The following is a 24,044-nucleotide window of genomic DNA, read 5'->3' as shown; positions in this document are numbered from 1 at the left end:
GAAATCCCGTTTGAAAACGTTTTGTGAAGAAACAAAATGTCATGTTTTGTGTGTTGCATCTTTTCACATTATAGGCCTACATATTTTTCTGTCTAATCAATGGTAGGCTATGCATGCATTTGGTGAGTTAAGTGTAATTACATTAATTGGTACAGTAAGCAGCTGACCAAAACCGTTCTTGTTTAAATGCTTTATCGGATAACAAAGGTATGATCAATCTTTGGCATTTTGTAGTATCTATAGTCTAGAAACAATGGACATCAATCCTACCTCTGCAGAGCCTGATAATAATAATAATAATAATAATAATAATAATAATAATAATAATAATAATAATAATAATAGTTATGTTTGCTAACAAGTTTCCCCCTAAATCGTCATTAATCAAAAAACCTAAATATAAATATTTTACCAATCATCGTAACACAAGTGTTTACAATGTAAATAGGAGGAAAAATCTAATTTTATAGAAGCAAATATAAAAACAAAAGGACAGGAACAGTGGAGTTTCTTTTAGAAAAAAAATACATTTATTTCACGATAAGTTCTACCGGAAGTGGTCGCCTGGTGACTTGTGATGTACTTCCGTCATCAGTGTCGCTCGCACCGTTTCTGTAACTGTCTATGCGTAGCATCAGCAACTCAACGATATCAGCTTTGTAGTAACTTTTTTTCCCCCATTTAAGGCTAGACGTGCACATTTCGTTCTCTGAAGGATAACCGTTTCTTGCTAACGTTACAGAGTTGCTGTTTATATTCTTTGTTTAATGCGGCCTGGCCCAGTCGGGTAGGCTTCACGGTAGAGTGGTAACGTTAGCTTTTTTTTTAGCCACAGAGGCCTGGCTGGATGTGAGTACAAAAGACCGTTTACACTGCCTCGGGTTTTTTTCCCAGAATCACAACACAAACATAACTCTGATGGTGAACAATGTATCCCTCCTGGGGAAATTATGGGGCACCGCCGGCGCAAAGCTATGGAGGTTCTGGGCCCCGTAAGCAAGCTGGTGGCGGCCACGCCGGCCCGCCGGCACCCGGGTTCGGCGGCTTCGAGGCCTCATCCAGCGGCTCCATGTTGTCCAGCCTACAGGAGCAACACCTTCAACAGATGCAGCAACTGCAGATGCTGCACCAGAAACAGCTCCAGTCTGTGTTACACCACGGCAGCAACGCTAACGCTAATTCGTACGCTGGTGGACAAGGTGGATATCCGGGGTCTTCGTGGCACTCAGAAGGAGCAGGGCATTCAGACACCGGGGCTGGAGCTCTTTCATACTTTAAAGAAGACGAGACACCCTCTACGCCGAACAGAGTTCCCCTCGCTCCTCAAGCGGGTCAACCACCACCTCCCCCTCCACCGCAACCGCAGCCCACCGATCCCCAACCGGGTCCTCCCCCTCCAGAGCCCCCCTCATCCAAGCCACCGGAGAACAACGGGGCTCCCAAAGCCAAAGAAGCCTTGAAGAAGGATCCACCCACAACAGAGGACGACAAATCCTTACATTTGCAGGTAATGTCGTGTATTTTTTTGTTTTGACATGTTTTGGTGCTAACTACTTTGCTTTACCTGTAGCCAGAACTTACAGCCAAAAAACATAATTTCCACAATTAGGGCTGGCTAATATATATCGATATCTTCATATAAGACAGATTTTGGATATTATGTCGTGATATGACATAACTGGTGTCTTTTACTGATTTTACAGGCTGCATTACAGTAAAGTGATGTATTTTTCTGAACTTACCAGACTGTTCTAGTTCTATTATTTGCCTTTACCCACTTAATCATTATATCCACATTACTGATGATTGTTTATCTAAAAATCTATGTGTGATGATATTTTGTTAAAGCACCAGTAGAATATTGTCACAGTATTGATATCGAGGTATTTGGTCAAGAATATCGTGATATCTGATTTTCTCTTTTCTGATTGTCCAGCCCTAGCCACAATGGTTATTGAAGGAACTAGAAATTACCCCACCTTTGTAGTATCTCCATCAAATGTGTTTACACTCTGTAAATGTTTGTCTCACAGTCCCGTTTTGATGGCTGGGTATGCCATTCTTGTGCAAACTAATGCATCCACATATTGCATGAAAACATCATACTGTGCATGTGAAATGTGGAGGAGAAGTGGGAAATCCAGTTTTTTGTGGTAATACTAATACACTTTGAAATATATAGACCAATGTGCAGCTGCTCCATCCTGAACTTGTAATCAACATTATGGTTTATACATATTGTTTATTACCTAAATACCAATTTAGTATATTAACTGATGCAATATATGCTATAACCTCATGCTGTGTTATTCTATATTATGCAGTTAGGAAAATGGGCATGAAAAAGTAATTACTGTCTCGATGTTTACACTAAATGCAAGCATGAAATGTGTTCATATTGTTCACACAAATTTAAATGTCAACACCTCTACAAGTCTTACAATGAACCTTTCCATCCTTTTTCCTTGTCAGACCTATCTCCACAGCGCTGTGGATTAAGGTCTTTTAAGGTCTGGCTACACCACAGATACATTATGAAATATAGGGGTGGGAAAAATAATCGATTCTTAGATGCATCACCATTCTCTCTAGAACAATGTTTTTTCTTTTCTTTTCTTTTTTCAAAATGTGTTGATTTTTATTTAAAAGTTACTTTCTCTAGACAAGAACAAATCAGAAAACAGAGTGACTGAAAGAGGATGGAACAACACCTAAGACTTTAGGCACGCGTGCAGAAAAAAAACACGTAAAAATAGCATAGACATACTGTACATGAATAATATCACACATACAGGGCCCTTTCTTGCGCCCAGCGCAATTGACTTTGTACACCGACGCATCTATCATTCCTATTTTGCACCTGCCGCAGCAGACTTTTTCCTCCTCAGACTAATGTCGGTAATTTACAGAATAAACTTGCGCTACCTGGGGCGGGGCAGTAAAAAGAGTGTGTTGAATTGCATGTGCCAATGCCACTTAACCCAAACGCCCCAGCAGCAGCATGGGAGAGGAGAGACAGAAGAGCTGCATTGTCTATAATGAGACGATCTCGGTCTAATGGTAAACTACATTGCAAAAGTATCACCATGCATTCATAACCTTGTGATTCAGTGAGGGTGAGCCCAAAAACATTGGGAAGTATGTTTTTGTGACATTTCTTTATTTACATTTTTGTTTTTACATCAATAGCTAACATCGATCTCTTCGACTGTGAAACACTCCTGGCATGCGACCATGGATGTATCAAGAGCCTGCGCCTAGCAAATCCACCATTATATTAGCAATCTGCCTTTGAACAAGCGTGCCTGCATTTAAAGTGAATGTGAAATAACGCTCTGGTTGGTTTATTGCACATTACACCCAAACCCCACTTCATAGGTGTGGTTTGGGTGTAATGTAAAGTAGCTACTTCAGACCTACCCATTTTAGATTTGCGTCGGGCGCAAGGGTAATTTATCCGGCCGGCATAATAGCCCGAGATCCACCCACAAAGCTACTTGCGTTTCATATCGTTAAAATAAGGCCTATAGATCCAGCTTGAAATTCATGGTAGATTTAGATGATTCCTTGCAGAAGCAGAGCCATCCCTCTTCTTGCAACAAACTATGCAGCCAACTCTACAAATAGAGAAAAAGACATGGATACGATATGACTTTAGTAATCAGAAAATAAATCAGATATAGTTGGTAAGAGAACATTTAATAACTGGGATGTTTTAAGGTAGACTTAATTTGGAAAATGTAACCTATTATGTCAATTGAGCAAGGAATGGACAGGTGAAACAAGGAAAGCAAGATTCCACAAAACACTTGCAATGGAAAATTAAGAACAAGGCTCCTTGTGTGCGTTGTCTCGCATTGTTTCACACAGGAGCAACAGCAACTTTGGTACAAACAACATCTTCAGAATCTACAGAAGTTAAAGCAAGAGAAAGCCAAGCAGAATCAGAACGAGGGCGATGGTCCTTCGCAGCCCCAATCCCAAGTTCCTCCTCTTCCTCCATCAGAACCACCAAAAGGTGCACCTCCTCCACCCCCTCCAAAAGAGGAGCCCCCAGCACCACCTCCACCGCCTGATGAGGCAAAGGTAAGCATTACTGCAATGTTACATAGGTGTGAATTAGGGCTGAACGATATTTAGTTCCAGCCTCGACATCTGGATTTGCACAAGTGCAATAGTCACATTGCAGGAGGTGCAGTGTAAACGCTACAACTTCTTTGCTGCTTGATACAAAATGAAAACTTGCATGGTTCTCATTTTTCAATGATTAATTGCCATGTGGGCAACGTGTACGTATGTGACCTAGTCCAACCAGGTTTTTTATGGGAAATGTCCCTTGTGCATGTATAAAGTGTTGTTACAGTAAGCGGCAGGTGTGATGCACATGCTTTCCCATGGGTAGGAAAGCTACGTTAGTCAGTGTTTTATGTTATGCATAGTTACCAGACCAAAAGCTAGTTACCAGCTACAAGCCAGGCTAAAGCTAACTGAGTTAGCCTAAAGAAACGGGGGTCTGTCTGTCTCAACTAACATTACGGTTCAGGGCTGTGAAGACGGAAATGTAACACTAGTGTGCAAGAGAAGTCTGTGTCTGAAATAAATTGATTTACACTGATTTAAGGCTTCTTGAATAGACAGTTTGTTGCTAGTCCATGACTTGCAGGTTCTGCATGCAGAGCGAACCACCAGTATCAATCACTGATCAATTTTCAAACAACCAAAGCAGGCCCCACTAACGTTAGTTGTCAACCACAACCCTAAAAGTCATCTAGGAACAGGAGGGAATCAACATAAAGGAGACCCCTTATTTTAGGGAAAGCAACATGCATGCATTTTTAATATCATTACTTATGACTTTAGCCTGCATTGATAGTAGAGATAGTAGATTGTATATGAAATACAATGGAGTCATGTGAGTCAACCATTGTATTTATTCACCTAATTTCCCCCTCCAAAATCACTTCAGAAGAGTAGTCACAGGGCTCACTTGCTCTTGTGTTTGTAAAGCATATAAGTTCGAGAATGCATGGCTCACATAATAAAAAGTTATTTCTTTAATTTCTGTGCAGATGGACTCCCCAACAAAATCACCCCAGTAATATAAGAATGAATGATTGTTTCCAAGCAGACCTATTAATGTCATCTATTAAAAATGTCAGTATTGTGGCCAGGAGAGCTCACTTGGTAGGGCAGGCGCACACATATAGAGGTTTACTCCTCGACGCAGCAATTGCAGATTTGACTCAGACATGCGGCCCTTTGCTTTGTCATTCCCCCTCTCCCTCCCCTTTCATGTTGTCATTTGTCCTGTGGAAATAAAGACCTAAAATGCCCCAAAAAGTTATCTTAAAAAAAGTCTGTATTTGTTCATATTTAAATATACAGTATATTGCAAGAAAAAATATATTGCAATGTCCTTTTTTCCAATTTTGTGCAGCCCCAGTGTGAATTTAAACTTGTCTTGGATATAGAAAAATAATGGTATTAGCATTGGTGACCTAGTGGTTTGTGGACTGCCGTTTTGATTAGGGATGCACCAGTCCTACTTTTTCAGTCCCAATACGATGCCTCTCGATACCGTTGTTGAATCAATAATATAGTATACCTTCTTTCCACCCTGTGGAAGAGACTAAAGGCACCAGATTTCCTAACTTAACATTACTTTCCTAACTAAGACAAAATACCATAGATTAATGTATTGAATTTGCATGGTGCTTTTGAATGTGCTCTATTAAATTGGTGGTATTGTACTTTGCAATACTACCACCACCTTGGTAGGATGACACATCTAAGCCAGCAACAGAGCTCCTCAACACCATCCATGTTGCTCTGCGTTGTGCTCTGTCAGGTCAGTTGTAATTGGTGGTTAAATGCTGGTTTGGTGGATACAGAGCACTGTGAGCTGCCGGTCATTTCGGTGAAGATTATGGTTAAGTAAGTAATGAAAGGACTAGTTAGGAAAAAAAAACAATGGGGGCTAAGCCTATTTGGCGTGGTTCCAAGCCTAGAGGGGAGCATGCGCGAATGATGAGGAGAAAAATGATTTTCATTTAAACAAGGCAATGTTAACTAAACATTTGAGTTAATCAAAAAAATCGATTTATCACCCAGCCCTACTTTATTGTCAATTTTAAGGCCATTTACTCATTATGAACATGTTTATTGAGGTAATAAATCAAGTGAGAAGTGGGATAGAAGTAGGACTATAGAAACTGACTAGTTTTTGAGCAAGTGGAGTTGCCCACTGCCAGAAGTTGGATAGAATGCAGGTTTTAGGCACTTAAATAAGTTGTATGAAGCATTCTGTGGCTCCAGAGGGAAATTGACCTTACTTGAGTCATTGTGGGTTGAGGACAAAAACTAAAGGTTTGTAAATAAAAAAATCTGGGCGTGTGGATTTAGAAAAAAGTGACCTTAGTCAACCCTGGTCACACCAGACATGTAACTGTGTTTTTGAACAATTCAGGTAGCTTACATTGAAGGAATTTACTCCCATTTAAACCATTTAAATAGTTTTTTGTGCAATTAAATAATTGACACATGCTAATTATTTAGTTTAATAAGTTTATTGCTCTTTTGTATGCAACATATGGCTTTTTTGGCACGTTTAAGTGCTTTTTGAGTGCTGCATTCAACAGCCTTTAAGAACACACCAGTTCCAGTTATTTTAATATTTTTTTAAAGATTATTTTGTGGGCATTTTCAGGTCTTTTTTCGACAAGACAGCTGAACCCATGAAAGGGGAGAGAAAGGGGGAATGACATGCACCAAAGGGCCACAGGTCGGAGTCAAACCTGGGCCTGCGTCAACAAGGACTAAACCTCCGTATATTAGCACCCGCTCTTAACAACTGAGCTATCCGGGTGCCCCCAATTCCAGTTTTAAACTAGACTATACCAGAGAGTTAAGATTATTACTGGATCGTATTACTACCTAGGTAATTGAAAATCTTGTCTTGTGTGTGTTTAAAGCCCGAGGCCGCACAAGACTCAGAGGAGGCTGCCCGCCTCCAGCAGTTACAGGCTGCAGCAGCACAGTGGCAAAAGGTGCAGCAACAGAGAACAGGCTTGCAATACCAAGCTCTTATGCAACAACACGAAAAGCTTCAGCAGATCCTGGAACAGTACCAACAGCTGATTCAGCAACCAACAAACCTACAGGTATGCAAGTGGTAGTTTCTTTGACAGCTACTATTTAGCTGGTTACTTTTGTTGGTTTGACTGTACAGAAAATAAGGGGTAAAAAGCAAGCAAAGTATGTTTAATCAAACCAAAAAAGGCTATGAGTGTGGAGGAGATGCAACAACTCTGATTTGCATCCCCTGCAGCATCTTGGACTCGTATACGTTTCCCTCATTACATGTCTCGGTGATTTAATTGTTCAGCATGTACCTGTATGATAATATTTTAACCAAATGCCCTTTGTTTCAGTCCATGTCTGCTGAAATGCAGCTGAGGCACTACGAAATGCAGCAGCAGCAGTTTACCCCTTTATTCCAAGACTGGGATTGCTCCTTTGTCTTGTGGTATGAGCAGTTTCAGACCTATCCCCACAAAGACCAACTGCAGGACTATGAGCGCCAATGGAAGCAGTGGCAGGAACAGATGAATGCCACCAATGCCCACCTTCAAGAAAGGGTGGCCACTCTCACTGCCATGGTGCCATTTGCCTCAAGCCAGTATAGTAGTGGTATGATGGGACAGTTTGGTCAGTACCCTGGGCAAGACATTCATATGCAGCAGCAGTCAGCTAACCTGGGTATGCAGCATTCCCCAGCTGGTGTAAGTCCCAACTCTCAAGGTCCACGGTCCGCTGGCTTTGGGACACATTCAGAATTACCTGCTGGACCCCCTGTAAGAGGAGTGGGCCCTGCTGGCATAGGAGTTAGACCTCCAGGTCCTCCCACCATTCAGCCACCAAGCATCAACAGCTTCAGAGGTCCACGGTCAGTAGGGATTTTTTTGCACTACCGTTATTGGCATTTATTTATATAAAATATGGGTTTTAAAAATGTTTCATAAAATCAGTTGAGAGTATTTGGCTGCAGGTGAGCTATTATGTATTGTTTTATATTTGTGGGCTATCACTAAAAGAGAGCTTTATTAATAATGTTTTTGTACAATCTCCGTAGTCCTGCTGGTCCCAGCGGAAACAACCCGAGATTTGACCAGCCGCAGCAAGGTTTTGATGGTCCTCAGAGATATGATCAGCAACAGCAGCGCTTTGATGTTCCCCCAAGGTTTGACCACCAACCACAGCAGCGCTATGATGGCCCCCCAAGGTTTGACCAATCACAGCAGCGCTTTGATGTCCCCCCAAGGTTTGACCAACCACAGCAGCGATTTGATGCCCCCCCAAGGTTCAACCAACCACAGCAACGCTTTGATGGCCCTCCTCGATTTGAACAACCAAGAAACCGCTTCGATGGTCCCCCTAGATTTGAGCAACCAAGGCACCGCTTTGATGGTCCCTCCAGATTTGACCAACCTGGATTTGGGCTGCAACCTAGGTTTGAACAGCCCCCTAGGCCCAGTGAATGTCCACCTGTGCCCCAGCAAAAACAACCACAAGGCCCCCAACCTAAGGCACAACCAGCCACTAAACAACCTGCCAGTATGGATTCCAAGATGCCTGGAAAGTCAGCCGGGCAGCCACAATCTGAAAAAGAAAAAGGAGAATCAGAACCAGGTGATAAGGCCAATGCTGAAGACTTGACAGATGACAATTTGCTGGGAACAGATGGCTTTTTTGTCCAAAGTGATCCCATTCCCCAGACATTAAAAACCCCCACAAAGCCTGAGGAATCTAAAGGCAATAATGTTTCTAACAACAGTGAAATAAACAAATCTGGTAATGGCAAGCCTTCCGTAACGGCTCCTTCTACTGTGGCATCAAAAAATGCTCCTGCACAAAATCTTGTCACACCAGATAGACCATTGATAAACAACAAACCCCCACTGGTTCCAACGCCCTCTGGAATCCAACAGGAGCCACAAGTTTCTGGCCATTTGCAATCGAGACCCGATCCTCCAAGGCTTCCCCCTGGGAGGGGACGAGGCCAGCCGCCAGTACCTGCCCAAGTGCACGGACGAGGACGTGGGCAGAGGGGCAGGGGAGCGTTCACGGGACCGAACACTGTACCACTTGGGGAGAAGATGGGAGAAACGTCTTATGAGTACATGCCACCTGAAGAGAACTTGGGGATGCCAGAAGAGCAGGAAGAGTATCAATGGCAAGATCCTTCATACGAGCAGTGTGGTGGTGAGGATTCTGAGGTGCCCCCTGAAGAAATGTGGATGCCAGACGGACATCACTTTTCAACAGAGGATGAGTATTACGAAGAGCCAATGGGAGGACCCCCTATGGGGAGAGGAGGGCCCCCAATAATGAGAGGAGGGCCTCATATGGTAAGAGGAGGGCCACCTATGGGCAGAGGTGGTCCTCCTATGGGAAGGGGGCCGCCAATGGGTAGAGGGGGGCCGCCAATGGGTAGAGGGGGGCCGCCAATGGGTAGAGGGGGGCCGCCAATGGGTAGAGGGGGGCCGCCTATGGGGAGAGGGGGGCCCCCTATGGGGAGAGGGGGACCGCCTTTTGGGAGAGGGGGACCACCTATAGGTAGAGGGGGTCCTCCTATGGGAAGAGGGGGACCCCCTATGTCAAGAGGAGGACATCCCCTGGGAAGAGGTGGACCACCTATGGGAAGAGGAGAGCCAATGGACAGGCACTGGGAAGAACCTGAGTCAGAGGAGTACTCAGAAGAAGGGGATCCTTACTGGGGAGAAAGGAGACCTCCAATTAGAGGCATGAGACCTCCATTTCCACATCCCCGGGGTCGTCCCCCACCTGGTCATCCTGGTTTTATGCACCAGGGACGAGGAAGGCCCCCTCATCCAGCACGTGGCCCAATGGATCACGAGTCATTAGGTCATGGAATGGATATCACTGATACCGAAATGGATCCAGAAGTGGACGCCATGTACCATGGACATGACCCTCATAGCCGTCCGATGCATCCTGATGTAGGCAGAGGCAGGCGTCGTGTGCCACAACCACCTCAGGAAATTATGGATCCTATGGAGGAGCCATTGTATGATGAAGGCATGGAAAGAGAAACAGGATGGCAACCGCCACATGGCCGAGGCCCTCCTCTGCCTCCGCATGAGATAATAGGTATGGAAGGAATGAGGAGGAGACCTATGGGTCGAGGGATGGCAAGAGGCATGTGGCGGCCAGGTCCAACACATGAGGAATATGAAGAGAGACGCGAGGGTTTTGTGGAGGATTATGGACATGGGGAAGACGGGTATCGCTGGCGGCCACCACATGACTATCCTCCTGAAGACTATCGGCATGAGGCCAAGTACTATGAGTCTGAATGGGAGAGAGAGCGTGCTCCTCCTGGAAGGGATTATCCCCCCCGCATGCCACCCCCAGAGACCTACAGAGATGGCCATTGGCTAGAAGAAAGAGAAAGAGGCCGGCCATATTCTTATGATGAGCATGACAGGGGAAGAGGAGAACTTATAATTCGTGAATATAGGGATGAGCCACCCCATCGGCAAGAGGAACCACCATACCCATCACCTTCAGAATGGGATAGGCCTTCAAGACTTCCTCCACCACACGACAGAGGGTATCCTTCGGACTATGAAGAGCATAGAGCTCGCTATGAAGAGCACAGGAAGGAGCCACCTTTGGATATACGTCCACCTTTATCTCCTGCTGCACCTGTCTCAAACTTGACAGAGAGCTCGGTTGATCCAGCATCACAAGGAACAAGTGCTGCAAATGTGCTTGCTCTCTCCCAGCGTCAGCATGAAATCATCCTGAAAGCTGCTCAAGAGCTTAAATTTATAAGGTAATTTCTAGACTTTAATCATTGATTACTACATTATTACCCTAGGTTTACAAAAAGTACACTTTGGCTTATCTCTAGTTAAATCTAGCCAGTATGAAATATTGACCTCTACCACCACACGGTAACAGTTGAGGTAAATGTAATATTATTTGTTGTGCTCAAATCATTAAAAAAAAATTGACCAAGTTTGTCTGGCCGGCTTTTGCACACCGTAGTGATTAAAGCATAAGGCTGTTTCATTTTTGCTAGTATATTACCTAATTTACTTTATGCTCAAATTGACTTTGGGGAACTTTTAGGTGAACTTAACTTTTATTCTTTTGGGTCTACAGGGAATTACAGGAGGCAAAGCCACCTGGTCCTGAACCTCAGCCTGCACCAACTGACATCCTGTCTGAGCTTCCTGCTGGTCTTCTTGGTTTGGAGATCCCAGCAGATGTTAGGAATGTTCTGAAGGTAATTTATTTTTTACTTATGCTACTTTACTATTGTAACTTTTTTAGCCATAGTTTTAAGAGTTTATTGTAAGAATAGCAAGATCACTGGTTAGAGAGATTTTTTTTAATATACTGTGTATTTGTTAATATTTTTATATTTTGTGTTTTAACTGTTCAATATCATAATAAATCTGTCATCGTCAGGGCATGACTGCAGCTGCACAGACACCTGTAACCGAATCTCTGTCTTGGGATACTAAACCTGCTGCCACAGATTACCAGCCATCTCTCCTTGCATCCAAACCTTCAGTGATTCCAAAGACTGTGGATTATGGGCATGGTCACGGTATGAGCAGCAAAGACAAACACATTTTAGCAAATAAAACAGGTTAATTTTCAGGACTATGGGTGACATTAGCCTCAATGTTTCAGAACCTGGAGCCACGGTTGAGCGGATCTCTTATGGTGAGAGAATTTTGTTGAGGCCTGACCCAATGCCATCTGACAGGGGCTATGAAAAAGGTGAGTCTCAATACGGTAATCCTGTCTAGATTGGAAGCATGTTGGTGCGTTTTTTTCCTGCACGTGTCACACAACAGGTCCTCTCGCATTTTAATCTATGCAGTTGTCAGCACCAGCTCAGTGCAGACTTGCCTCTCAGCTGTGTCTCAAGGGCGTAAAATATTTAGTTATTTTCGTCCTCCCTCAAACTTTATCAGAGCCTATAGGCTATTGAATGGGTAGCATTGTTTAGTATCCAAGGAAAATTGCACAATGCACGGAAAGTTTGGCTGCGTTAACCGTTTCATTTCATTTTCCTAGAACCTCTTGGGCCCAGGGATCCTTACAGCAGAGACCCATATTATGAAAGACGACTGGACCCTTACATGGAGCGCCGGGAGTATAGCAGAGAGAGGGAATTATACAGAGAAAAGCTGCCGCCTGAATATGAAAGGGAAAGATATGAGAGGGAGCGCTATCCCCTACGAGAAAGAGATGACAGGTAACATGTTACTCTTTGACACCTTTTTTTTCCCAGACTCCATCCATGCTGCTTCTGTACATATGTAATATTGTTTTCTATGTGTCTGTTTTTAATTCAAGCACACAGTCCATGGTTGAAGAAAGGTACTATGTCACATTGTGTCAGTACATTGTGATTAGTCGTCAGTGTGTGCTAGTTTGTATCAAGAAATTCTGTTGATGAAACAAACACTTAACAATGCTGCTCCTCTGTGTAGATCTCCACTGGCACCTTCCTCACGCTCAGGATACAGGGAGAGAGAGCGGGATCTTCGAGAGAGGGAGCGAAGTGACAGTCGTGATCGAGACGAACATTATGGAAGGCCTGGCTATGACAGACCTCGAAACGAGCGCATTGGACTCGACCGCAGTGTGCCTGAGCGTTACAGTCATAGCTCCTCACCTTATGGTATGTTCTATCCCAATGTTAACAGATGTGTATTCACATACTTCAGCTGTGTTTGGAATGTTTTCACTTCACAATTAAATCACAGGTTTATATCTCAATTACAATAAATCTATAATGTGGGGGAAATGGCAGTGGTGATGGCACAGTGGATATGACACATGCCTTTAGTGTGGGAGACTTGGGTTTCTGGGCATTTTCACTGTGATACATCAACCAACGTGTCCCTGAGCAACCCCTAGTTGCTCCAGAGGCGTGCGACCTCTGAGAGAGAGAGAGAGAGAGAGAGAGATAAAAAATATAGCAATTGTAAGTCGCTTTGGATAAAAGCGTCAGCTAAATGACATGTAATTTAATGTAAAATGCCGTTCAGATAAATACTTTGCATTGAATATCATCCAGTAGAAAGAAGAAGTTATCCAGAGGATCGAGGACCTCCTACTGCACCACCCCTCCCACCTCCACCCCAGCCACCCCCACGAGTCGAGAAGAAGCCAGAAATCAAGAATATTGACGATATCCTCAAACCGCCTGGCAGATCGTCTCGCCCTGAAAGGGTACTAATTACTTCTGCAATGTTTCTTGATGGAACAATATCACATTGTTTGTTTTATAATATTAAGCACTCATTTATGTGAAATATTTTAACAGATTGTCATCATAATGAGAGGGCTTCCAGGAAGTGGAAAAAGCCACGTTGCTAAGCTCATACGGGTGAGTGGAGTCATACCAGCAAATCATATTGTAATGTAAAAATTATGTAATGTAACTGAACTAAGTAAAATATACAAACAATACTATAGCCTGTTTATATGTCCTTCCACAGTGTTCCTTTTTTTACATAACAAATATGGCCTTTTGTGACAATAAATAGAACCATGAAAACTTTGCTTTTCAATCTTGTTGACATTAAGGACAAGGAAGTCGATTGTGGCGGTGCACCTCCAAGAGTTCTCGTTTTGGACGATTATTTCATGACGGAGGTTGAGAAAGTAGAGAAAGACCCAGACACAGGGAGAAGAGTCAAAACCAAGGTGAGTCTGAAATGCAACAATAAAAAAAGTTGTGCTAAAGCATGCATTTGGAAATCAAATTAAGCATCAATGAGTCGTATCAACTTTCAGATGTACAGTAGATGTAGACAATATAAAGAATGTAATACAATAAACCTGTCTTTCAGGTTCTTGAGTATGAGTATGAGCCAGAGGTGGAGGATACCTACCGGAACAGCATGCTTAAAACGTTCAAGAAAACTCTGGATGATGGCTTTTTCCCCTTCATCATTTTAGACACTATTAATGACAGGGTTAAACATTTTGATCAATTCTGGAGCGCAGCCAAAACGAAAGGCTTTGAGGTAAGTTGTGTTCATTAATAACTCCGGGGAAAAAATGTTTTTATTCCAATCGGCTATGTGCTTAAGATGTTTTGATTTTCTTATCTCAAGGTTTATCTTGCTGAAATCACTGCAGACACTCAGACTTGTGCAAAGAGAAATGTCCATGGGCGCACGCTTAAGGATATAATGAAGGTCTGTAATATAAAATAACTTTCTCAGATACATTCATAATGAGAGTAATATCTACCAAATACATATAGAATGCAATTCCTAATGGAGCATTCTGTAAACAGATGTCCAACAACTGGGAGTCTTCACCCCGTCATATGGTGCGCTTGGATGTCCGGTCCCTGCTACAGGATGCTGCTATAGAAGAGGTGAGGTCTCAAGACTTAAAAAGTTCTTATAATATTCTATATTATGTTATATACTGTATAGTAGTCCTTTCTCAGTAACTAAGCTAAACTAACACGTGCTTGTGATGTTAGGTTGAAATGGAAGACTTCAATCCTGATGACGAGCCTAAGGAGCTGAAGAGAGAGGAGGAAGAAGAGGGTGATCTGGTAGGACATGAAAAGCTTACATTTATAGCCACATTGTTTTCAGAATCATTTCCACCTACTTGTATTACCATCTACCGCATAGGCTTATTCAAACATTTAATTTATTATGTAGTAATTATCATGTTCACGAGGCAGGACCAGAGCAGAACAGATCAAATCTAAGGGAGCGTGATAGGGAATGCTGTGGTGAATCGATCCTGAAATGAAATGATAGCTGCAATAGTCTATTAACTAAAGGAGTAATTGCAAGACTTCTAGTGTAGATATTTAGTTGTTGACTTTTTGAAGATTTTCTTAATATTAAATCATTTTTGTTTTCACATCAAGGATTTTCACAAGAAAGTTTTAAAATTTGTATTGTTACTAAAGTTGTTGCTAAAGTACCAACATCAGCAAAGGTGTTTTTTAAAACTTTAACCTCCTCATTCTGGATGAGACTGCACGATTTTGCTCCATATCCCTGATGATTTTCATTTAAAGAAATGCAAAAGCATTTTTTTTCAAAAGACAAAAATATAATTTTAATCAAAATCGAAATTGAAATTGAAAAAATAAAAATCTAATCTGTTTTTAAAAGTAATGTTGTGCAAAACGTTCTTATGAATAATACTTTTGTCATGATTCTTTTTTATGAAATAAACACAAAATATTGAGGTTTTAAAGAAATAAATGTATGAAATTCATTCTTCTGCCAAATGAATTTTACAAAGAGGCAATATTGCCTTTGACATGAAGAAAAATGTTGATCGTAGCATTTATAATCCGACACCTGTTTTTGGCCTCAGATTTTGAGACATTTTCACATAATATCTAATTATATCATTATTTAACCAGCTCTAAAGATGTTGTACTATTCTGGTGAAAATATGAACCAACTATAAAAAAAAAAAAAAAAATTTGAATTACCTAAATATCAGAGTGACAGACTAATATTCTAATATCCACTAGGTTTCAGTGAAAGATTCTTGAAAGCTGTAGAACTTACTGCTTAGTAACAGATTTTGAAAGTTTTTAAATTTAAATGTTTCTTGTTCCTTTTCCCCATATGTATACAAAGCTTGTGATCAAGTGGACTGTGGGTCAAAAGTTTGTGAATTTGTGATTATGAAAGTAATTTTAATAAGTAGGGGGGGGAAACCGGCAGCAGAAACAATAAGCCATTGGCCTCAAAAGCACAGTTGCCTAATAATCAAACGCCTAACAACAGATCTGCTTTACGTAAATGCTGCTCAATATTCCGGCACGGTGCCGGAACTCCGGCATGCGTCCATGAGGCGAAATAAATAAATTTGGAAACTTCCATGCGGTTTTATGTTTTCGAGTCAATTGATTTCACCTACCAATCATATGAGAGGAACGCAACTCTAACTAACGCAGAGCTTAAAGTAGTCAGGCCTGGTGCCGGATTTCTGGGGCATGACAATTTTAGAAAAATACATTAAAAAGTCCACGTGGGATTTGTTTTTGATGGTTTAACCACTCATCAAACTTCCACCTACCAATGAAACAAGTTCTAGCCAATCGGATGCAAATTAGGGCAGATCCTTGCCGAAGAGCGAGAGTGCAGTGTGTGGTCTCCGTGGTAACGCGGCTAAAAAATGTTAATACAGCTTTAGTTGAGAAAGGAGTTAACAACAAATGGCGCTGGGCATGACTAGAGGACAAGAGGAAAAGGGTGGAGACGGGAAGCCGTTTAGCACTGGGTGCCTCAAATTGAGCACCCGCCTGTAGCGTATGTTCAAGGAGGATACTCACTGTACGGCAGCAGCGGTGAGAAAGTGCTTGCCAGTCATTAGATGCTAGTCACAGAGCTTTGTTCCGTGCACTCTGTCATGCGAGTACGTTACCGGCATCGACGGCTACCGCTGCGGCTACGCCTTCGCTGATCGACCGTGTTTGTGATAAAAACAATACACGTGTGCACGTTCATAGCGGAACACGATTTGTCATTAACGATGGCCACTGGGTAAAAGCTATCTGTTGCCCAAACTGCCCTGACAATGCTTGGAATCAACCTTGTCCCAGAGTTTAGACGTCTAGCTATATGAAAAGCTAAACAAAGAAATGTTATTAATGAATGTACATGAAGCAACTAATGTCAACATGGACAAAATCATGAATGTACTAATTCGCTTTTTTGATGGTGACCTTGCCAAAGTAGCAACACAACATCTAGAAAAATTTTGTTTTCACAATGATTCAATGTAGGATTATAATATTATTGCAATATGAAAATCTACATTGACTCTTAATTTAATATATGGTTGGAAGAAGTAAAAATGTATTTAAAAGTTTTTTTACTTCTTGAAAATGATGACTTTTATTATTGTGTAATGTAAGAAGGATTTTAATTAATTTTAGGATGTTTTTTCATTTTAAGCCGTGCATCTGGCTTTGAAGATGAGTTTGGATTGGACCTTTATGTTAGCATAGAAGATCCCCTGGCCGTTCGCCAAAGTTGACTCGAAGTTCACTTTTGCAGAGCGGTAGGAGAGTTGCAATTGTACAAAGCTGCCAGTAAAACCCAGCGAACGTTAGAGGGTACGGGCTCTCTCTCTCGCGCCTAACACACACACACACACACACACACTCACACACACACACACAGACTGCAGCATGCAGTTCAGTGTGGCTCTAACTAGCGCTGCGATGAGTCTGAATCTTTACTTCAAATGATATTAAATAAGAGAAATATTTTCCCCTCAGCCTAAAATGGTCATGAATCAATATAAGAGCTGCGTACTTCCTTGTTTATTTCTGCAGTAAAACGCTTGGTTACGTTGTAACCTTGGTTCTCTGAGTAAAGACAATTTTTCCAGTCATATTTCTAGGTTTTCAAATTTTCAATAAAACTATTTTTAAATAGTGTAAAGTTTTGTTTTCTTGAACCCAGTCAACAAATTAAAATTATTTATTTGAAAAAAGTGATGTCTTGTTTTAGATTGCATAAAAAGTTTTTAATTTTTTTTATGTCAATCTTCCTGGCATCATAGATAAACTGTTGTGGCTGTATTCAAGAAAGATTTACAACAGAATGAAATTACAGACATCCGACTGATTAGACTGATTACAAATAATTGTTAAGTGTCTATGTGAACTGTAGCTTTTATCAAGATTTTTCAAACCCGGTTTTGTGGCCCCCAGTGAACCTTTCCTCAATTCTAACAAAATGTGTAAATAGAAAATGTATGCTCCTTGTTTGCGGAAAGACATTTGTATTGATGCTTTAGATGAACAAAATCAAATCATATAAAGCAAGGCTCATTTCAGCCACAATAGGAAAATGTAGGCTACATTTCAAAGCTTTGCTTAACGGAGTATGATTATGCTTTTTGTTATTTTCAGTTATGAATATAATGTTACGATTCATATTAAATGTGGCATAATCTTAAAAAAAAGCTGTGGAGTAAGGTCTGGCTACAACACACATACATTCTAGGGTAGGAGAAAAAACCATCTGGGTTGTGAAGCATTTTGAACCAATCACAATCGTCTTGGGCGGTGCTAAGCACCGGATGCAGCAACCGTTAAGGAAACAGGCAGCGTCTCGGACAGAGGGAATACAGGTGCAGCAGCCATGGGAAGTTCAAGAAAAACAAAGTGTTTTTTGAACATCAAAGCATGTTCTATCAGAAACAATAATTGCAAGTATAAACCTAACTAGAACTGCACGCAGTTTCAACGGGGTCCAAGCCTCCCCGCGCCAGTCGTCCCCAGCGACCCGGGGAATTGTTCTATGTTGATTAAAGCGCCCCCGGAGGGCCTGTCTACCAAATTTGGCAGTGAGCCTCCGGGCGGTGGGTGAAACAATCATTGCCGGTTTGGTTTTGATAGCATTTACTGTGGCAGAGATATTGCAATTGCAAATATCCCATTTAAATGCATTGACTTTGTCCACAAAACCAAAAAACGTCGATTATAGCGCCCCCTAATGGCCCATCGTTACCAAATTAGTTATGAAGCCTCCGTGCGGCACGCCAAACAATCACCCCAAGTTTGGTGTTGATACCACGTATTTCGGCCGAGATATGGCAAAGTACGTTCGTGAAAAACACACTTTTTTTTATTTGTAGCGCCCCCTAGCGGCCAATGTTCATCAAATTTGGTACAGACCCCCAGGGGGTCATAGCAAGTAATATTCTAAAGTTTGGCTTTGATAGCATTTATTTTGGCCGAGATATGGCAAAGGAAATGTTTCCATAGCTAGCTACACAAATTTGTTTGCGTGTAACACGCGCAATTTTTATCCTATAAAAATTCTTTATACAACTTTGTGTCAGGTCGGTCTGGAGATGCTATGTGCCAAGTTTCGTGCAGATCCATTGCACGGTCTCGGAGGAGATAGAAAAAGTAGGTTTTTGATAAATCGCGATTTTTCACGCATAAAAGTCTAGGCGGAAATGGGCGTGGCCTATATCACGAGATTCAGTAGGATCCAGGGAACGCGTGGATGTAAGGTTTTTAAATTTCCGATGTACGGTTTGCGAGTTATAGGGCAAAACGCGTTTTGTCCTGGTATAGCGCCACCTAGTGGTGGAAGTGTGCCAATTTTTTTGGCTGAGGTCTGTGCGGACTTTTGGACCAGTCCTGAAAATGGCGCGTCGCCACCATGTACGGTTTAGGCTGCAGCACCACTTTTATGCGGCGTGGAATAATAATAATGGATAATGGATAATGGAAAATGGAGGAGGAAAATCCTAGCGAAAACAATAGGGTTCCACAGCCCTGCTGTGTGAACCGCGTATCGCCTTGCGATACCGCGGTGCACGCATCCTCGGGCTTGGACCCCTAAAAATGAGCATAATAGGTCACCTGTAAATCTCCTATATCCGGGGGCATGAAACATTTCATCTAATGGGGTCCATGTTTGGTGTCCCCAGGATGAACCAACATTATGGAGACAACTTTGACGGGAATAAATGTCCATTAAGCTTCCTCATAGAGAAGGACACTACTTTATTTAGACCACTATATACTGGTTTTAAGATAATTTAAATCAAGCCAAATATAATACTAAAACATGTATGTTACCTACTGAAATGTTAATCATAAATCATATAATTGGGTACTGTATAAACATAATTTTTAAAATGTCTTTTTGTGGTGCTGCACCACCTTAATCTGCGGTAGCAACATCATTCCACTGTTAATATACAGCATTAGCAATTTTAATTTACCACACCCGGCATCACAGTTGGATGTGGTCAGATATTGTTTGTTGCACCTGAGACCACATCCAACAGTGATGTTACTGCTCAGTGTGTGGACTAAGCATTCAGCAGCTGCTAAATGACCCTGTCTTCTATGACATTCCATATAAGTATATATTTAATATACTTTTAGATAATTGGAACAGACTTTTGAGTCTGTTGTCTTGTAAAGCAACGGGTTGCCTCTTCAGCTTATTGACAAGCACCGGTTTGTTTGTTTGTTTGTTTGTTTGTTAAACTCTGGAATCCAGAGTGCCTGAACTCAGATTAAACCAGAGCAGATGTTGCTGGAAGATTTCAGCGGTGTCATTCATGTATTATTTTCTTTGTTGTCCCATGTGTGGAAACTCATAACAAATGAAAAAAGACTGGTGTATTCAGCATCATTTTGCACACTTTGAACATTGTTACAAAAAAGCATTACAATAGGCACTTTAAATATACCGAATAAAAACTTTGACTTCTTTTAAAGCTCCAACAAACCAAACATCCACCCACACCGGTGTATTCACTTACTGTGCCCGATTAGACGTACTGTCAGTACTGACTGAGTGGGCGTGGACAGACTGCACTTGACTGACACATCTCTGTGACTTGCAAATGTCTCAAAAAAGCTCTGCCCATCTGAAACCTGAGAAGAGGTCTGAATCAGAAAAATTGATAGAAAAAACTTGTGTTGAAGATTATCTCAGGCAACGGGGTCATGATTTCCAAAAAGAAACCTTGCTGTTATTGGCGCTTTGAGCACCACAAGCCAAGTGCCATCTAGTTCCATTATATGGGAGAAAAGGCAGACAATGCCAGTTGTCTCCCAACAATGGACAACTCACACCAGCACTAAAAAAGAAAATAGGTATTTTTAATTTTGGGGTGAATATAATAAAATATGACAATATATTTTTTGACAGATGTTAAATACATCCTAAAATATAAAGAAAACCAAACAATGTCAAGCACAACAACGAATAAATGTCAGAAATATAAAAAATAAAAATAAATAAATGCATAAATATTTTTTAGAATGCATATTTTATGTGAAATTAAACAATTTACTTACCATAGTCTAGTTTGTGACGCAAGGGTAAATTAATGTTAAGAGGTGTGAGAAAGACACATGTCTTCACAAGAAAGCCTTAAAAAAGGAGGCAAGAGGGGAAAAAAAGGACAAGGACTGTAGGGACAAAAAACGGCAATAAAAAAACAAAGATGAATTGACCTAATTGTGTTGTTATTGGACCTATGAAACAAGCAAAACATTAAATCATAACATTTTGATTGAGATGGGCAACAGATGCAACTAAATCAGCTTTACTCATTTTATTTCATCACATATTGCAAGGCTCTTTAGGCTGTCATACAAGCTTGTCATAGATAGAATAATAAACCTGTTTCTTTAATTTAACATTGTGTCAGGTGGAAAAAAGAGGTGCCATCTCTGTGACACACCGTACCAAACACTCACCTGCTAGTCATGATTTTGACTTGCAGCCATCCGAGATAACTTTGTCCAAGATTAACAAACTATCCTGCAAGGTTATTTTGAATATGTTGTAAGTTTTCTACAAAACACATAATTTGGTGTTGTTGACATCTTGCCTCTAAAAATCAAAAGAATACATTAGTGTGCCCTTACCTAGGACTGGTGCTAGCCAGCTAAACAGGTGTAATTTGACAGCTGAGGATCACTTAAGGAAAAGTGATTCTATGTCAGAAAAACGCAGCTTGCTTTTTGGCCGGAAACATTTTCGTGTTAAGTTAAAACAAAATATTTGTCTACAAGCTTGAGCAGCAGCTCTGCAGACACTGCAGGGTCATCACAGACAAACTACGTGTTTGAAGATTTAATTGCTTGTTTTGCTTTTTTTTTCTTCTAAGAACAGCTAGATGTTTGCTTGATAAACTTTATTTTTTTTTAAAGGAAAGCACTTTGGCACAGAGTTTGTGTTCTCCAAAGCAGAGCACAGCTTTTTTCCATTCTTACTTTTCTTTTGCATGGAGCAAAACAAGAACAAAGGCTGAGCCTGAACACATTAGTTTATCTGAACTTGCAAGATGAAAATATTTGTATGCCACTGTTTATATTATGTCCTAACAATATAAGTCCTCACGCTGTCTCATCCGTCAGTTGTCTTTGTGTAATAAACCAGTCTTCTCTCTTTTCAGCCACCCCCTGCTCTCTCTCTTTCCCTCTCCCTGTGTCACACATATGTTTAACCATTGCAGTGTTTCTTTATATAATGTAGGGCTACATTCCAAAAAGCAAATGGGAGATGGACACATCTGAGGCGAAGCTTGGTAGGTATTCCTTTTTGTTAGTCTTTATCTTATGACTGACTGCTATCTTTGACCTCTGTAATATTATAACAACATTGGCTTGATTCATTTTATGATGTCGTATGTCTGTGCACAAAGCATGACAGAAACCTAAACTATTCATGTTGTAATTGAAAGACATAAAGTTGAACATAAAGCCTTATCCGAAGAAAACTTTAATATATAGGTGAATTTATTGAGCGCAAATTGTGCCTTCTTAGCCATATAGTCAATATCCATGTAAACAAAAACATGGTCATAATTTCTACAAATCACGAGCCAGGCAAATGTGGGGGGAAAGTAAATAAGAAACCCTACTCTAGTAGTGTTGATGTGATTGCACCTCTCTATTGTATGTGACTGTGAAGCAGGACCTTGCTAAAACTGATCATTTTTATGGACACATTAATTTTAGGATGATGAGGTTAAAGATGTCATGGGAGGGGAGAACTGACCAGAACAGTGATCTTCCATTGATACAGACAAGTTGGACGGTTTGGGGAGCGGTGGGAAGAGGAAGCGTGAAGACATGGCAGACCTGGAGGACTACCTTCAGCTGCCAGACGACTATGCCACGCGCATGTCGGAACCGGGGAAGAAAAGGGTAAATTGCAGGGGTGTGCCACAGAGCTGTTGCTTTGATCATCTTAAAATGTATTTGTTTGCCAACGACACAACATATAGAATGTCTAAAATATTGAATGTGAAAAATTAATCAACTGGTCATAACACAACGTTGTGGTTGTTTTGTCAAGGTTCGATGGGCTGATCTCGAAGAGCAGAAGGAAGCAGATCGAAAGCGCGCTATCGGCTTTGTGGTGGGGCAAACAGACTGGGAGAGAATAACGGATGAGAGCGGGCAGCTGGCACAAAGAGCTCTCAACCGTACCAAGTATTTCTAAGAAGATAATCTTGTCTCCCTTTTTTCCCGTCATGGAAAGGTATGTATCTCACTCTTTTGGATAATGTTGTTAGGATGGCTGTAGATGAATGTTGAATGTTAGAAGAGTAATCATATCATTGTTTTGAAAATGTAAATGGTGATTAGTATCAGATTTATAATATTTAATTACTTGATGGGGACATGTTTAAGGTATTTTCTTATACATGTACTCCATTGAAAATGTACTTTATGGATCAATACTTTCTTAAATGCAAGCGAATTTTCAGCAATTTTCTTTTCTTATTTATTTACTTTCCGAAGTGCAGAACATGGGGAATAAAATGCTGTGAATAATTCAAAATTAACCCCACTAAGTGTGATTTATTTTTACTGATTTAAAACTCTTGTAATGGCTTCAATAATGACACATATACAGTTGTTACTTTATTTTGTATAGAGGTATTTTTATCAGAATGTCTGAATATACCTACAAACTTTAACTTACTGGGAAAGAATTCTCTTAGTTATCACACATATAAAAGTTTATCTTGGCCAACTTATCAGTGATCTTTTTTGTTTCTGCAGGTTTCCAGAATGTGAAAACACTGAAGCGTACTTGTGGTGAAACAAGAGACTCTTCAGGGTGGCGACATCATCAATAGTTATTAAATTCTTAGTTATTTCATTGATGATGATAGTCTCATTTTTATTTTTAAACCAGCTTCCTGGTTATTCACTGAACAATTTGTAGTTTATAACTGTGCTTCTTCTGGTCATGTATTCTGTAATCAGTTTCTCGCTGTTTTATACTCTTCATGCTTTCTGTACTGTTTACCTGTAGAACTGTTTCTTGGTCCATGCATACTTAAAAAACATAATAAAACTTTGACAAAATGACCAACCTGGGGAGTCTGTTTTGCATTGGGGCTTGATAATAGTGCAGTGTGTGTATGTGTGCGTGTATATATATATATATATATATATTCACACACACACACGTAGATACCACATT

At 41.0% G+C, this 24,044-nt stretch overlaps 1 protein-coding gene across 5 annotated transcripts; it reads left to right on the top strand.

The window, feature by feature from the left end:
• The first annotated feature begins 591 nt into the window (after window positions 1-591).
• ylpm1 (YLP motif containing 1) lies at window positions 592-23,929 on the top strand. 5 transcript variants are annotated; one of them, XM_032543376.1, is made up of 23 exons: window positions 592-1,507; window positions 3,871-4,086; window positions 6,972-7,160; window positions 7,431-7,945; window positions 8,132-8,228; window positions 8,310-10,858; window positions 11,191-11,314; window positions 11,500-11,641; window positions 11,728-11,817; window positions 12,118-12,298; window positions 12,400-12,423; window positions 12,537-12,727; window positions 13,127-13,281; window positions 13,376-13,438; window positions 13,639-13,758; window positions 13,905-14,081; window positions 14,172-14,255; window positions 14,357-14,440; window positions 14,552-14,626; window positions 22,080-22,131; window positions 22,632-22,753; window positions 22,905-23,090; window positions 23,618-23,929. In XM_032543376.1, the coding sequence occupies exons 1-22, from the start codon at window positions 929-931 to the stop codon at window positions 23,049-23,051; spliced, it is 5,976 nt and encodes a 1,991-aa protein (XP_032399267.1). In that variant the 5' UTR covers window positions 592-928; the 3' UTR covers window positions 23,052-23,090; window positions 23,618-23,929. The 5 variants fall into 5 exon arrangements, with proteins under 5 accessions (XP_032399267.1, XP_032399264.1, XP_032399263.1 ...); XM_032543373.1 differs by having other exon boundaries at window positions 8,132-10,858; window positions 13,130-13,281; XM_032543372.1 differs by having other exon boundaries at window positions 593-1,507; window positions 8,132-10,858.
• Window positions 23,930-24,044: the final 115 nt, after the last annotated feature.

This window comes from Etheostoma spectabile, chromosome 18 (assembly GCF_008692095.1).
Source record: "Etheostoma spectabile isolate EspeVRDwgs_2016 chromosome 18, UIUC_Espe_1.0, whole genome shotgun sequence".
In the NCBI taxonomy this organism is placed as follows: Eukaryota; Metazoa; Chordata; class Actinopteri; order Perciformes; family Percidae; genus Etheostoma; species Etheostoma spectabile.
The sequence above is the reverse complement of the archived record's forward strand: the minus strand, read 5'-3'. Positions and strand labels throughout refer to the sequence as shown.

Excerpts from the sequence above, each read along its gene's own strand:
- ylpm1 (XM_032543372.1), top strand. The coding sequence starts at position 929 with ATGTATCCCTCCTGGGGAAATTATGGGGCACCGCCGGCGCAAAGCTAT. Across the intron at positions 12,424-12,536 it reads CAGTCCATGGTTGAAGAAAG|ATCTCCACTGGCACCTTCCT; the intron begins GTACTATGTCAC and ends TCCTCTGTGTAG. Across the intron at positions 14,441-14,551 it reads AGGATGCTGCTATAGAAGAG|GTTGAAATGGAAGACTTCAA; the intron begins GTGAGGTCTCAA and ends TTGTGATGTTAG.